The sequence below is a fragment of the Oncorhynchus nerka genome, unplaced genomic scaffold (genome assembly GCF_034236695.1).
Source record: "Oncorhynchus nerka isolate Pitt River unplaced genomic scaffold, Oner_Uvic_2.0 unplaced_scaffold_1966, whole genome shotgun sequence".
Classification (NCBI taxonomy): domain Eukaryota; kingdom Metazoa; phylum Chordata; class Actinopteri; order Salmoniformes; family Salmonidae; genus Oncorhynchus; species Oncorhynchus nerka.
Genome location: NW_027039360.1, coordinates 34,689 through 49,665, shown reverse-complemented (window position 1 = coordinate 49,665; position 14,977 = coordinate 34,689). Strand labels below are relative to the sequence as shown.

Below are 14,977 nucleotides of genomic sequence, written 5' to 3'. Positions count from 1 at the left end.
ATTTTATTTGTTGAGGATCAGCGAAGAGGAGGTGTTATTTCCTACCTTCTCCACCTGGGGGTAACCCGTCAGGGAGTCCAGGACCCAGTTGCACAGGGCGGGGTTCAGACCCAGGGCCTCAAGCTTGATGATGAGCTTGGATGGTACTATGGTGTTGAATGCTGAGATATAGTCAATGAACAGCATTCTGACATAGGCATGCCTCTTGTCCAGATGGGACAGGGCAGTGTGCAGTGTGCTGGCGATTGCATCATCTGTGGAGCTATTGGTTCGGTAAGCAAATTGAAGTGGGTCTAGGGTGGCAGGCAAGTTGGAGGTGATATGATCCTTGACTAGTCTTTCAAAGCACTTCATGATGACAAAGGTGAGTGCCACGGGACAATGGTGGCCTTCTTGAAGCACGTGGGGACAACAGACAGGGATAGGGAGAGATTGAATATATCTGTAAATACACCAGCCAGCTGGTTTGCGCATGTGCTGAGGACGCATGTGCTGAGGACGCATGTGCTGAGGACGCGGCTAGAGATACCATCTGGGCCGGCAGTCTTGCGAAGGTTACCATGCTTAAATGTCTTACTCATTTCGGCCACGGAGAAAGAAAGCCCATATTCCTTGATAGCGGGCTGCGTCAGTAACACTCTATTAACCTCAAAGCGAATAACTACACTGTTTGTATTCTTACATATTCCCGGTCTTCTTGCCCTTGTTAAATTCGGTGTCTTGCTATTTCTGTTTTGTGCGACCAATCTATCCACGGTAACTGGTTTGGGTAGGTTTTAATAGTCACAGTGGGTGCAACATCTCCTATGCACTTCCTGATAAACTCATTCACCGTGTCGGTTTATATGTTAATATTATTTTTGATCCTACTCTGAACATATCCCACGTGAAAACAATCTTGAAGCATGGATTCAGATTGGTCAGACCAGCGTTGACTAGACCTTACCACGGGTTCTTCCTGTTTGAGTATCTGCCTATAGGAAGGGAGGAGCAAGATGGAATTGTGGTCCGATTTGCCGAATGGAGGGCGGGGGACGGCCTTACATGCATTCTGGAAGGTAATATAACAATGATCAAGAGTTTTAGCAGCGCGAGTACAACAATTAATATGTTGATAGAATTTCAGGACCCTTTTCCTCAAATTTGCTTTGTTAAAATCCCCAGCGACAGTAAATGCTGCCTCAGGATATGTGGTTTCCAGTTTGCATAAAGTCCAGTGAAGAGTCTTTGACGGCCACCGTGGTATCAGCTTGAGGGGGGACATAGACCCCTGTGGCTATTATTGACAAAAATGATCTCTGAAGATATTACGGTCGGCATTTGTTTGTGAGATATTCTAGGTCGGTGAACAGAAGAACTTGAGTTGCTGTATGTTATCACAGTTACACCATAAGTCATTAATCATAAAACATACCTCCAACCTTCTGCTTCCCGGAGAGATGTTTGTTCCTGTCGGCACAATATACTGAAACCCAACTGGCTTTACAGAGTCAGACAATATATCTCGAGAGAGCCATGTTTCCATGAAGCAGAGTATGTTACAATCCCTGGTGTCTCTCTGAAAAGCAACTCTCGCCTTGAGCTCATCAACTTTATTATCCAGAGTTGTGGCCAAAACTTTTGAGAATTACACAAATATTAATTTTCACAAAGTTTGCTGCTTCAGTGTCTTTAGATATTTTTGTCAGATGTTAATGTGGAATACTGAAGTATAATTACAAGCATTTCATGTGTCAAAGGTGTCAAAGGCTTTTTATTGACAATTACATGAAGTTGATGCAAAGAGTCAATATTTGCAGTGTTGACCCTTCTTTTTCAAGGCTTCTGCAATCCGCCCTGGCATGCTGTCAATTAACTTCTGGGCCACATCCCGACTGATGGCAGCCCATTCTTGCATAATCAATGCTTGGAGTTTGTCAGAATTTGTGGATTTTTGTTTGTCCACCTGCCTCTTGAGGATTGACCACAAGTTCTCAATGGGATAAAGGTCTGGGGAGTTTCCTGGCCATGGACTGAAAATATAGATGTTTTGTTCCCCGAGCCACTTAGTTATCACTTTTACCTTATGGCAAGGTGCTCCATCATGCTGGAAAAGGCATTGTTCATCACCAAACTGTTCCTGGATGGTTGGGAGAAGTTGCTCTCGGAGGATGAATAAAGAATGTTGGTACCATTCTTTATTCATGGCTGTGTTCTTAGGCAAAATTGTGAGTGAGCCCACTCCCTTGGCTGAGAAACAACCTGACACATGAATGGTCTCAGGATGCTTTACTGTTTGCATGACACAGGACTGATGGTAGCGCTCACCTTATCTTTTCCGGACATGCTCTTTTCCAGATGCCCCAAACAATCGGAAAGGGGATTCATCAGAGAAAATGACTTTACCCCAGTCCTCAGCAGTCCAATCCCTGTACCTTTTGCAGAATATCAGTCTGTCCCTGTTGTTTATCCTGGAGAGAAGAGGCTTCTTTGCTGCCCTTCTTGACACCAGGCCATCCTCCAACGTCTTCACCTCACTGTGCATGCAGATGCACTTACACCTACCTGCTGCCATTCCTGAGCAAGCTCTGTACTGGTGGTTCCCCGATCCCGCAGCTGAATCAACTTTAGGTCCTGGCACTTGCTGTGCGCCCTGAAGCCTTCTTCACAATAATTGAACCGCTCTCTTTGAAGTTCTTGACGATCCGATAAATGGTTGATTTAGGTTCAATCTTACTGGCAGCAATATCCTTTTGTGCAAAGCAATGATGGCAAGTGTTTCCTTGCACATAACGATGGATGACAGAGGAAGAACAATGATTCCAAGCACCACCCTCCTTTTGAAGCTTCCAGTCTGCTATTCGAACTCAATCAGCATGACAGAGGGATCTCCAGCCTTGTCCTCGTCAACACTCACACATGTGTTAATGAGAGAATCACTGACATGTCAGTTGATCCTTTTGTGGCAGGGCTGAAATGCAGAGGAAATGTTATGGGATTCAGGTCATTTGCATGGCAAAGAGGGACTTTGCAATTAATTGCAATTCATCTGATCACGCATAACATTCTGTAGTATATGCAAATTGCCATCATACAAACTTAGGCAGCAGACTTTATGAAAATTAATATTTGTGTCATGCTCAAAACTTCAGTCGACACAGTCCATGAGACCAGGCTGAGATGAGGAGCCTTGTGGGTGGTTGTTTTTGTCTTGGTCTGTGTATGTCATAATATTGCTCAAATGTGTGTGTCAAGGACCAAGGCACCAAAGAGAACAACTTTACTTCCTAATGTATACAGACATAATTGTCTTCTACTCTCTTCTTGCATCTGTTTGACTGTATATGCCCCCCTCAGTGGCAGATAACTAGTCCCCAGCATATAGTAATTGCTAACAACCTTTAAAAAACTAATACAAATAACAATCCATTTTGCATTCAGCATTAGCCTTTTATTTTGTTACACAGCTTGTTCATTTAATATACATATTTGATCATAATCAGTTACATTTGACTAGATACATGATATCAATAAGATTAAAAAGTGACAAGGGCATTGGAGTACTGTAGGTGGGCGGGACATGACTAATATAACAGATACACTACATGACCTAAAGTATGTGGACAGCTGCTCGTCAAATATCTCATTCTAAAATAATGGGCATTGATATGGAGTTGGTCCACCCTCTGCTGCTATAAACAGCCTCCACTCTTCTGGGAAGGCTTTCACCTAGATGTTTGAACATTGCTGCGGGTACTTGTTTCCATTCAGCCACAAAACCATTAGTGAGGTCGGGCGATTCTACTGCCAATGTTTGTGTAATGAGATTGCATGGCTGTGTGCTCAATGTTATACACCTGTCAGTAACGGGTGTGGCTGAAATAGCCGAATGTGTCCACATACTAAGGTGTATATGGTGATAATCAAAACAAGCACAGCAGACTGTCTTCAGTAGTTTATGGACACAACAAGGAGACAGGTGGGTTAGAAGGTGTGGGCAGAAGCATATTGGAGGCAGGTAGATGGTCATGACTCATGTTGTGACACAGGAGGGGAGTGGGCTATCCTTCCAGGATGAGGGCTCTTTTGGACCAAGATCTTCACTCAGTCAGTCACTGCTGTGTTGCTGCCCTCTGCTGGACAGAAAGTAGATTGGTGCACAATACAGGCATGTTACAGAAATAATGATAACAATGTAGTCAGCTTCTCTATATGATAAGGATAACAAAGTGAGAGACTAAAGAGTGATGCATTGTACACATACAGTAGTAATTTATGGTCTTGTCTGTTTGTTTCTTTGTTAAGAGATTAGCATCATCTGAGAGAGAAGATAAGACAACACTGACCTGCGGTGTGGGACTAGTGAGCTGTAGACCACATTATCATGTGGTTCTGTCTAGAAGAGAGGGACACACAGGTAGAGAGGAGAAGAGGGACAATTTGTGATGATGGAATGTAGAAGACTGCTTGGCAACACTTCAACCATTTGTTGCAGAATAGCCGACACAGGGAAGAGATACATAAAAACATTAAAACTCAGAAATGTTTACAGCATAACACATTTTCAGTGTCTTCAACTTATACACCAATGACTGACAAAGCACAGACCACAAAACCCTCCTTTTCAAGTATTCTGATGACGACCCCCCCCACCAATATCAATCCATTTCCTAATTCAGTGACTGATGCTACAATAATCACCAGGATCTCAACTTCTCCTAAACAAAAAAAAACAACCACTGACTTTCCCAAAGACCCCACCTGTGATGTCCCTGTCCTCATCAGAGGGTGTTGAAATGGTTCCTTAAATTAAATTAGTTTGAATTACAGTCGACCACAAGCTCACTTTTGATCAACAGACCACTGAAATAACAGATGTCCCAGCAACGTATCTGCTACCACAACATGCTCACCGTCTCACACCACAAAAAACTATTAAGGATTCACAACACGGCATCTAAACTGATTGGATTCTAGACTCCAAAACACTCCCTTCTTAATGAAGGAGCTATCCAGAGTAAAGCCCACATGATCTCCAGACCACCAACTCCACCACTGCTTTGATCTTCTCCCATCAGCTCAGAGATATCAGACGATTAAATATCTCACTGCAGGCTTCAGGAGGAGTTTCATCCCAGGGACCATCACAATTATAAACAGTTCCATGTATCTTCCTCCTATGGGCAGGTGGGTGGTGCTATTTATGTCAGACAGTTTGTTTCCTGATGTTTCTCTTATCGGACAATAAACCTGATGTGACTTCATCTATAACCCCACCGGTCTGCCACATAGCTGACAGCACAACACAGATACAACTTCATCTATTAATATCAAAGTGATCAGAAAAGCAGCGTTACCTTGGTCTGTACATTTAGCTGGTTCCTTCTCTTGGGGACAACAGTGCTATACGTCACATCATCACCATTGGCAGGAAATGGATCCAGCTGTAGGGCTAGCGAGCTGTAGACCACATTATCATCAGGTTCTGCCTATACCAGGGAGGGGCACACACAGGTAGAGAGGTGAAGAGGAACAATGGAATATAGACTACAGCTTGGAAACACACTGGAATAGTGACATAATGAATCGCAAGGCTGCCGGCCTACACAGCATCCCTAGCCGCGTCTTCAGAGCATGCGCAGATCAGCTGGCTGGTGTTTACAGACATATTCAATCTCCCCCTATCAGCTGTCCCCACTTGCTTCAAGTTGTCCACCATTGTTCCTGTACCCAAGAAAGCGAAGGCAACAGAACTAAATGACTATTGCCCCATAGCACTCAATTCTCTCATAATGAAATGCTTTGAGAGGCTAGTTAAGGATCATATCACCACCTTGCCTGACACCCTAAACCCAGTTCAATTTCATACCGCCCCTATAGATCCACAGACGATTCAATCGCCGTAGCACTGCCCTAACCCATCTGGACAACAGGAATACCAATGTAAGAATGCTGTTCATTGACTACAGCTCAGCCTTCAACACCATAGTACCCTCCAAGCTCATCATTTAGCTCTGGGTCTAAACTCCGCCCTGTGCAAATGGGTCCTGGACTTCCTGACGGGCCGCCCCCAGGTGGTGAAGGTAGGAAACACCTCCACTAAGCTGATCCTCAACACAGGGGCCCCACCACGGTGTGTGCTCAGCCCTCTCCTGTACTCTCTGTTCACCCAGTACTGTGTGGCCACGCACGCCTCCAACTCAATCATCAAGTTTGCAGATGACAACAATAGTAGCCTGATTGCCAAAAATGACAAGACAGTCTACAGGGAGGAGGTGAAGGCCCTGGCAGAGTGATGCCAGGTAGATAACCTCTCCCTTAACAAAACGAAGGAGCGGATTGTGGACTTCAGAGGGAGCACGCCCCCATCCACAGGGCCGCAGTGGAGAAAGTTAACAGCTTCACATTCCTCTGTGTACACGTCACTGACAATCTGATATGTTCTACCCACACAGACAGTGTAGTGAATAAGGCACAACAGTGCCTCTTCAACCTAAGGAGGCTGAAGAAATTTAGCTTGGCCCCTAAGACCCTCAAACTTTCACAGATGAACAATTGAGAGCATCCTGCATCAGCACCTGGTATGGCAACTGCACCACCTGCAAGCGCAGGGCTCACCAGAGGGTGGTGCGGTCTGCACAACGCATCCCCGGGGGCACACCACTGCCTGCTCTCCATGACACCTACAGCACCGATGTCATAGGAAGGCCAAAAAGATCATCAAGACATCAACCACCCCAGCCACAGCCTGTTCACCCCGCTATCATCCAGAAGGCAAAGTCAGTACAGGTGCATCAATGTTGGGCCCGAGAGACTGAAAAACAGCTTCGAACACAAGGCCGTCAGACTCTTAAATAGCCATCACTGGGTGAAATCCACCCAGTGCCCTGCCCTGAACTTAGTTTCCGTCACTCGCGGCTACACCCCGGTTACTCAACCCTGCACCTTAGAGGCTGCTGCTCTATGTACATAGACATGGAATCACTGGTCCCTTTAATAATGTTTACTTACTGTTTTACTCATTTTAAATGTATATGCTGTATTCTAGTCAATGTCATCCTATTCAACTATTGATATATATATATATATATATATATATATATATAACACACACACACTTCTATCCTACAGATCACCTAAATATTATATCCACATACTGTTCATAATGTCTATACATCCCATCACACACACGTATTTATACTCCGAATTCCAACATTGCTCGTCCTAATGTTTCTATATTTCTTAATTCAATTATTTTACTTTTAGATCTGTGTCTATTGTTGTGAATTGTTAGATACCACTGCACTGCTGTAGCTAGGAACACAAGCATTACGCTACACCTGCAATAACATCCCCTAATTATATGTTTGTGGCCTATAAAATTGGATTTGATAAAGACATTAAAAAATCCAAAATGTTTACAGTGTAAGACATTTAAATTGTCTAACAAATGTGACTTCATCTATAATTTATCCTCATGCACCAGTCTGCCACATAGCTGACAGTACAACACAGCTACAACTTAATCTATTAACATCATAGTGATCAGAATAGCAGCCTTACCTTGGTCTGTACATTTAGCTGGTTCCTCCTCTTGGGGACAACAGTGCTGTATGTCACATCATCACCATTGGCAGGAAATGGGTCCTGCACAAGTTTATTTCGTCAGAACAGTTCAGAGAACTAATACAAAATAAAATTTTACATAGAACATGTTTTTTTTTAACCTTTAAGTATGTGTAGTTTACTGTATTTAAGCTTGGACTGTCCTTTTTCAATTGGATTAGTTCAGAAATATCTGGAGTGGTACTTTAACCAGTGACTGTTCAACAGATCCTATTATTATCTCTACATTGCAAACCAATTTGACATCACACGGTCTCAACAGTCCTGGGTATGTAGCATTGACTGTAAAAATAGAGATAACATGTTTAAGTTGTACAGTTACAATGGACATGAAGATGTAGCTGAAGAGCTAATGTGTGATTTAAGTCCATCTGATGTCCATGTCCTGTAACGCTCATCTGATGAAGAAGGAATGGACCAAAGCGCAGCGCAGCACGTGTTCATGATATTTATTTAAATCTGAACACTAGAACAAAAATAACAACGCAAGAAACGAACAGTTCTGTAAGGTAACTAAAACTATACAGAAAACAACTACCCACAAACCCAGGTGGGAAAAAGGCTACCTAAAGTATGATTCTCAATCAGAGACAACGATAGACAGCTGCCTCTGATTGAGAACCACACCCGGCCAAACACAAAGAAATAGAAAACATAGAAATAAAGAAACTAGAATGCCCACCCTAATCACACCCTGGCCTAACCAAATAAGAGAATAAAAGAGAGAATAAAAGCCTCTCTATGGCCATAGAGAGGCTTTTATTCTCACAAGACCTTGAGTCAGATGAGAGGAACATGAGCGTAGCCTACCACTGAGGTGTTTGTTGTCTGGTCCATGGCCTTATTGTCCTCTGGAATAAAGACAGATGCAGTATTAGAGACCTCAGATATACTTGAATAATACTGAATACATTCATCATAGAGTAATACTTTTGAGTCTCCTCCACTTATGTTAAGATACATTGGTTATAACAGTCTCCTCCACTTATGTCAAGATACATTGGTTATAACAGTCTTCTCCTCTTATGTTAAGATACATTGGTTATAACAGTCTCCTCCTCTTATGTCAAGATACTTGGTTATAACAGTCTCCTCCACTTATGTTAAGATACATTGGTTATAACAGTCTTCTCCACTTATGTTAAGATACATTGGTTATAACAGTCTTCTCCTCTTATGTTAAGATACATTGGTTATAACAGTCTTCTCCTCTTATGTTAAGATACATTGGTTATAACAGTCTCCTCCACTTATGTTAAGATACATTGGTTATAACAGTCTTCTCCTCTTATGTTAAGATACATTGGTTATAACAGTCTTCTCCTCTTATGTCAAGATACATTGGTTATAACAGTCTCCTCCTCTTATGTCAAGATACATTGGTTATAACATATGCTAAGACAGTTGTCTTCAAGGAAAATATTTATTGTCTCCTGAAAATATCTCCAAATTCAAACTGATCACTTTTTCATTACAGTTATTATAGAATGAACACTTACTATACTTTCTCCACATCTTCCATGTGACTAGAACACCAGCTATCACCACCACCAACATGCCCAGAGGAACCAGTAGAACTGTTACATCTATGGAACTGATAGTGAGAGATTATGTTTAGTGTAAAATACAGTCCATAAAACATCAAAGATAAATAGATTAGAACACAATTATATGATGTTGTTTCTACTGCTAAGAGAAAATGGAAACATGTGTTCAGCCCTTCACACCTTTTACATCCAATAATAGAATGCTGCTACTTCTACAAACCACAGAGAAATGAGGAAGTGGTAAATGTCTATAACAGTGTCTTGGCCTATACTCTGTGTGAAAACATATACGGAGGGTCTTTTTGTGACCTAAACGCTAGTGTCAAAACCAGAAAATGTTAACTCTTTTCCTATTTCTATTGTCATCCATTTGGAAGAGTAAGTATGAAATACAGCTGAATGAGTGATAATTACCTCATGGTGACCTTCTCCTTGCCCCCCTCAGGTCCTTGGACTGTGTTGTCAGTCTGAACAGGCACAGCAGCTGGAGAGAAAGAGGATTGTTCAGTGGCAAAACTGGATAAACCAGGTTAATACTTAATTCTACAGTATCTGATTGTTCTCTACTCACTGGTCATAGTGGAGGTATTTTGTGTGGTGGTTTGTTGTCTGACAGTGATGTGAACAGGCATTATAAGGTCTCCCACTCCACACCTGTACCAGCCAGTGTTCTCCATCTTCAGTCCACTCATAGTCACCATTAAGATGTTTCTTCTGGTGGCATCAGTGGTCTGCTGTAGAGTCACTGATGTTCCGTTTATTGTCCCAGAATCCACCCCCACACAGGACCCACTGCCAGCAATTCTGCACCACCTCTTACTATTTCCAGTGTTATTATAGTAACAATTTACAATGACACTCCCTCTTTCAACTCCTGTCACCTCCTGTTGGTCCACATAGAGTTCTGGAGTACCTGAACAGAGGTACAGACACCAAAGGTCCTGAGTGATCAAGTGTTTTTTGTAACAACTGACCACAAATATCATAATGATGATATGATGGATAGAGAACAGAAAGTAGACATATACCAACATTCCTCATGTCAACTTGAACAATAATAGTGATACCAGTAAATGAAACCAGAACACCAGTCATGTAATCATATGGAAGAGTTGCAGAGATCTTACCTGGTATGACAGATAGGTGGAACCATTCTGCCCTGACATCTGGTCCACCATTGACCTCCACAGCACAATAGTAACGTCCAGAGTCCTCTGGCTCCAGATCAGTCATGGTCACGGTCATGGTTAGCTGATTGATGTCATCAAAGACTGAGGCCTTTGCTGTGCCCTTAGGAGGTTTAGCGTGTACAGCATGGGAGCAACTATCAAAATGATCTCCTTTACATAAGTATTTAGAATGTTTGATATAATAATGATCATAGGCACATGGGATGGTGATGGAGTCTCCTGTCTTCACAGACACACGATAAGCACCTGAAGACGCAACAGAAAACACAGATTAGAATTCAGAATCTCACAGCAGAAAAATTAAATTCCTTCTGGACTCTAACACACATAATACAGGAAGTGTTATTGATAAGACAAGCTACTGCTCCTGTCTTCAGAGTTTCAGCATGTGTCCAGTCTCAGTCCCTTACCTCAACTTCAGCACTTCATAGAAACATCCTACCCTTTCATAAAAAAAAAAATTGTTGGCACATCCAGCCCCCCCCCCCCCCCTCCTCCTCAGAGGGCAGAAACAACATTTGAAGTCAGAAGTTTACATACACCTTAGCCGAATACATTTAAACTCGGTTTCACAATTCTTGACATTTAATTCTAGTAAAAATTCCCTGTCTTAGGTCATTTAGGATCACCACTTTATTTTAAGAATGTGAAATGTCAGAATAGTAGCAGAGAGAATGATTTATTTCAGCTTTTATTTATTTCATCACATTCCCAGTGGGTCAGAAGTTTACATACACTCAATTAATATTTGGTAGCTTGCCTTTAAATTGTTTAACTTGGGTCAAATGTTTTGGGTAGCCTTCCACAAGTTTCCCACAATAAGTTGGATGAATTCTGGCCCATTCCTCCTGACAGAGCCGGTGTAACTCTGGCTTTTATATGGAGGTTTTGGAGCAGTGGCTTCTTCCTTGTTGAGCGGCCTTTCAGGTTATGTCGATATAGGACTTGTTTTACTGTGGATATAGATACTTTTGTACCTGTTTCCTCCAGCATCTTCACAGGGTCCTTTGCTGTTGTTCAGGGATTAATTTGCACTTTTCGCACCAAAGTACGTTCATCTCTAGGAGACAGAACATGTCTCCTTCCTGAGCAGTATGACGGCTGCATGGTCCCATGGTGTTTATACTTGCGTACTATTGTTTGTACAGATGAACGTGGTACCTTCAGGCATTTGGAAATTGTTCCCAAGGATGAACCACACTTGTGGAGGCCTACAATTTTATTTCTGAGGTCTTGACTGATTTCTTTTGATTTTCCCATATCAAGCAATAGGCACTGAGTTTGAAGGTAGAGTTACCTGTCTAACAGAACACAGAGGGTGTTCTTTAATGGAAGCCTCTCCAACATGATCCAGGTAGAATCCGGAATTCCCCAGGGCAGCAGTCTAGGCCCCTTACTTTTTTCAATCTTTTCTAATGACATAACGCTGGCTATGAGTAAAGCCATTGCGTCTATGTATGCAGATGACTCAACACTATACACGTCCGCTACTACAGCGACTGAAATGACTGCTACACTTAACAAAGAGCTGTAGTTAGTTTCAGAATGGGTGGCAAGGAATAAGTTAGTCCTAAATATTATTAAAACTAAAAGCATTGTATTTGGGACATTCACTAAACCCTAAACCTCAACAAAATCTTGTAATAAATCATGTGGAAATTGAGCAATTTGGGCAGACTAAATTGCTTGGAGTAAGCCTGGATTGTAAACTGTCATGGTCAAAGTTTTGTCGTACCTAGACTACTGTTCAGTTGTGTGGTCAGGTGCAATAGAGGGACTTAGAAAAATTGGAATTGGCTCAGAACAGGACATCACAGCTGGCCCTTGGATGTACACAGAGAGCAAACATTAATAATATGCATGTTAATCTCTCCTGGCTCAAAGTAGAGGAGAGATTGACTTCAGCACTACTTGTATTTGTTAGAGGTATTGATATGTTGAAAGCACGGAGCTGTCTGTTTTAACGACTACCACACAGCTCAGACACCCATGCATACCCCACAAGACGTGTCACCAGAGGTATTTTCACAGTCCCCAAGTCCAGAACAGACTACGGGAGGAGCACAGGACTACATAGAGCCATGACTACATGGAACTCTATTCCACATAAAGTAACTCATGCAAGCAGTACAATTATATTTAAAAAAACAGATACAAATACACCTTATGGAACTGCAGGGACTGTTAAGCAACAAAACATAGACACAGACACATGCATACCCACACATGATTACATATGCAAACGTACACATTCATTTTGTGTTGTAGATATGTGGTAGTGGAGGGCACACGCTTAGATATGTGGTGTGTAGGGCCCTGAGGGCACACACTGAAATCTGATATGAATGTATTGTAATGTTTTTAAAATTGCCTTAATTTTGACCCCACAAATATAAGCTGCTGCCTTGGCATCCATAATAAATACAAATACAAATATAACAGGTAAAAAGGAGATAGAAAATATAATGAAATAATATATAACCAATAATAATAAAAATAGATAATAATAATACAAAATAGTAATAACTGCACAATATTTTAGATTCATGTTCATATTAAGAAAATCATAGCAAAGGCATATGCAATTGTTCATAAAATACAATACTTAAAACAAATTACAAACAACATAAATAAAATACACTGAACAAAAATATAAATGCAATATGCAACAATTTCAAAGATTGTACTGAATTACAGTTCATATAAGGAAATCAGTCATTTGAAATAAATCCAAGTCTATGGATTTCACAATTTGTGGCATCTTTCATTTCAGCTCATGAAACATGGGAGGGAATTCACTTTACATGTTGTGTAAATACACTATAATATCGCAAGAACAGTTCTTAATGTCGATTTCCTGCACGCTGCCTATCGGCAGAGAGACATATTTCATGTAGTTCTTATTATATCCTATTATATTCCTATCAGCAGAGAGACATATTTCATGTAGTTCTTATTATATCCTATTATATTCCTATCAGCAGAGAGACATATTTAATGTAGTTCTTATTATATCCTATTATATTCCTATCAGCAGAGAGACATATTTCATGTAGTTCTTATTATATCCTATAATATTCCTATCAGCAGAGACATATTTCATGTAGTTCTTATTATGTCCTGTTATATTCCTATCAGCAGAGAGACATATTTCATGTAGTTCTTATTATATCCTATTATATTCCTATCAGCAGAGAGACATATTTCATGTAGTTCTTATTATATCCTATTATATTCCTATCAGCAGAGAGACATATTTCATGTAGTTCTTATTATGTCCTGTTATATTCCTATCAGCAGAGAGACATATTTCATGTAGTTCTTATTATATCCTATTATATTCCTATCAGCAGAGAGACATATTTCTTGTAGTTCTTATTATGTCCTATTATATGCCTATCAGCAGAGAGACATATTTCATGTAGTTCTTATTATATCCTATTATATGCCTATCAGCAGAGAGACATTTCATGTAGTTCTTATTATATCCTATTATATTCCTATCAGCAGAGAGACATATTTCATGTAGTTCTTATTATGTCCTATTATATTCCTATCAGCAGAGAGACATATTTCATGTAGTTCCGTAAAAAGCAAGAAAGAAGAAGGAAAATGCATTTTAACAGCCGCTACTGACTGCTAGTAAATATTTGTCGTGTGTATTCTGTGTAGTGTGATACATTAACGTATAATTAACACAGCCAGGGCAAGATAGCAATACAGCACATGCAGTTCTGACAATCTACAGCAGAGTTCCACAACTGGCGATGACTTTACTTGTCCCCAACATTTTCTGAGCAAAAACACTTACATTTTTTAAAACATTTATTGTTGTACATAAAATATTGTAAAAAGACCAGCAAATCAGCTCTAAGTGATTTCAATTTGGGAAAAATGTTCCAAATATTAACACGCATAATAGTGAGAAATATGTAATTGTATTCAAATGTAAGCAAATGTAAGTGACTACGCTTTAGTCATCATTTTGGGCTTCTGTGTTGATCAATAAATAGTTGAAGGTTCTCTATATTATTCAGAATGTTTGTTTTGTAGTTATAAGATAATCCTCAATGTTATGATTAATTCATGGGACAAGCTGTGCATACCAAACTGCCACTTGCCACATAATGTCCCCCTAAATAACTTGTTACCCTTACCTGAGAGTCTGGAGAAGATGAGGAGGAGGATGGAGAGGGAGAGATGAGAAACCATTTCTGGGTTTGTTATATGGTACCAATGCACAATGTGTGTGTCAAGGACCAAGGAACCAAAGAGAATGACTGAACTTCCTAATAGTTATAGCTGTCTTTAAGTCTCTTCCTGCTTCTGTTTGAGTGTCTATGCCCCCCTCAGTGGCAGATAGAAACTATTACATTATATCAACTATTTGTAACATAAGGCTCTAAGGCACTACAATTATTACTTATGCAATTAGCACATTTGTATATCTTATATCAAATAAAATCACGTATACTGTTAATTACCCAGCAGCCTTTTTAGTTGGTGTTCAGCAGCAAAAGTTGAGACGGAGTCAGAAGTTCAGGTGCAAGAAATATATTTTTAAACTGGGTGGTTCGAGCCCTGAATGCTGATTGGCTGACAGCCATGGTATATCACACCACATACCACAGGTAT

At 40.8% G+C, this 14,977-nt stretch overlaps 1 protein-coding gene across 2 annotated transcripts; it reads right to left on the bottom strand.

Moving 5' to 3' along the window:
* Positions 1-3,408: 3,408 nt before the first annotated feature.
* On the bottom strand, positions 3,409-14,627 carry LOC135559575 (uncharacterized). Of its 2 annotated transcripts, none has more exons than XM_065014879.1 (10): positions 14,500-14,627; positions 10,280-10,588; positions 9,724-10,065; positions 9,567-9,636; positions 9,105-9,199; positions 8,416-8,456; positions 7,543-7,626; positions 5,337-5,468; positions 4,326-4,375; positions 3,409-4,115 (listed from the first exon to the last, which is right to left on the bottom strand). In XM_065014879.1, exons 1-10 carry the CDS (start codon positions 14,552-14,554, stop codon positions 4,088-4,090), a joined length of 1,206 nt encoding a protein of 401 aa, XP_064870951.1. In that variant the 5' UTR covers positions 14,555-14,627; the 3' UTR covers positions 3,409-4,087. The 2 variants fall into 2 exon arrangements, with proteins under 2 accessions (XP_064870951.1, XP_064870952.1); XM_065014880.1 differs by having other exon boundaries at positions 3,409-4,112; positions 14,500-14,626.
* Positions 14,628-14,977: the final 350 nt, after the last annotated feature.

Excerpts from the sequence above, each read along its gene's own strand:
- LOC135559575 (XM_065014879.1), bottom strand. The coding sequence starts at position 14,554 with ATGGTTTCTCATCTCTCCCTCTCCATCCTCCTCCTCATCTTCTCCAGA. Across the intron at positions 10,589-14,499 it reads CATCTTCTCCAGACTCTCAG|GTGCTTATCGTGTGTCTGTG; the intron begins GTAAGGGTAACA and ends TTGCGTCTTCAG. Across the intron at positions 5,469-7,542 it reads AGCTAAATGTACAGACCAAG|GCAGAACCTGATGATAATGT; the intron begins GTAAGGCTGCTA and ends TCCCTGGTATAG.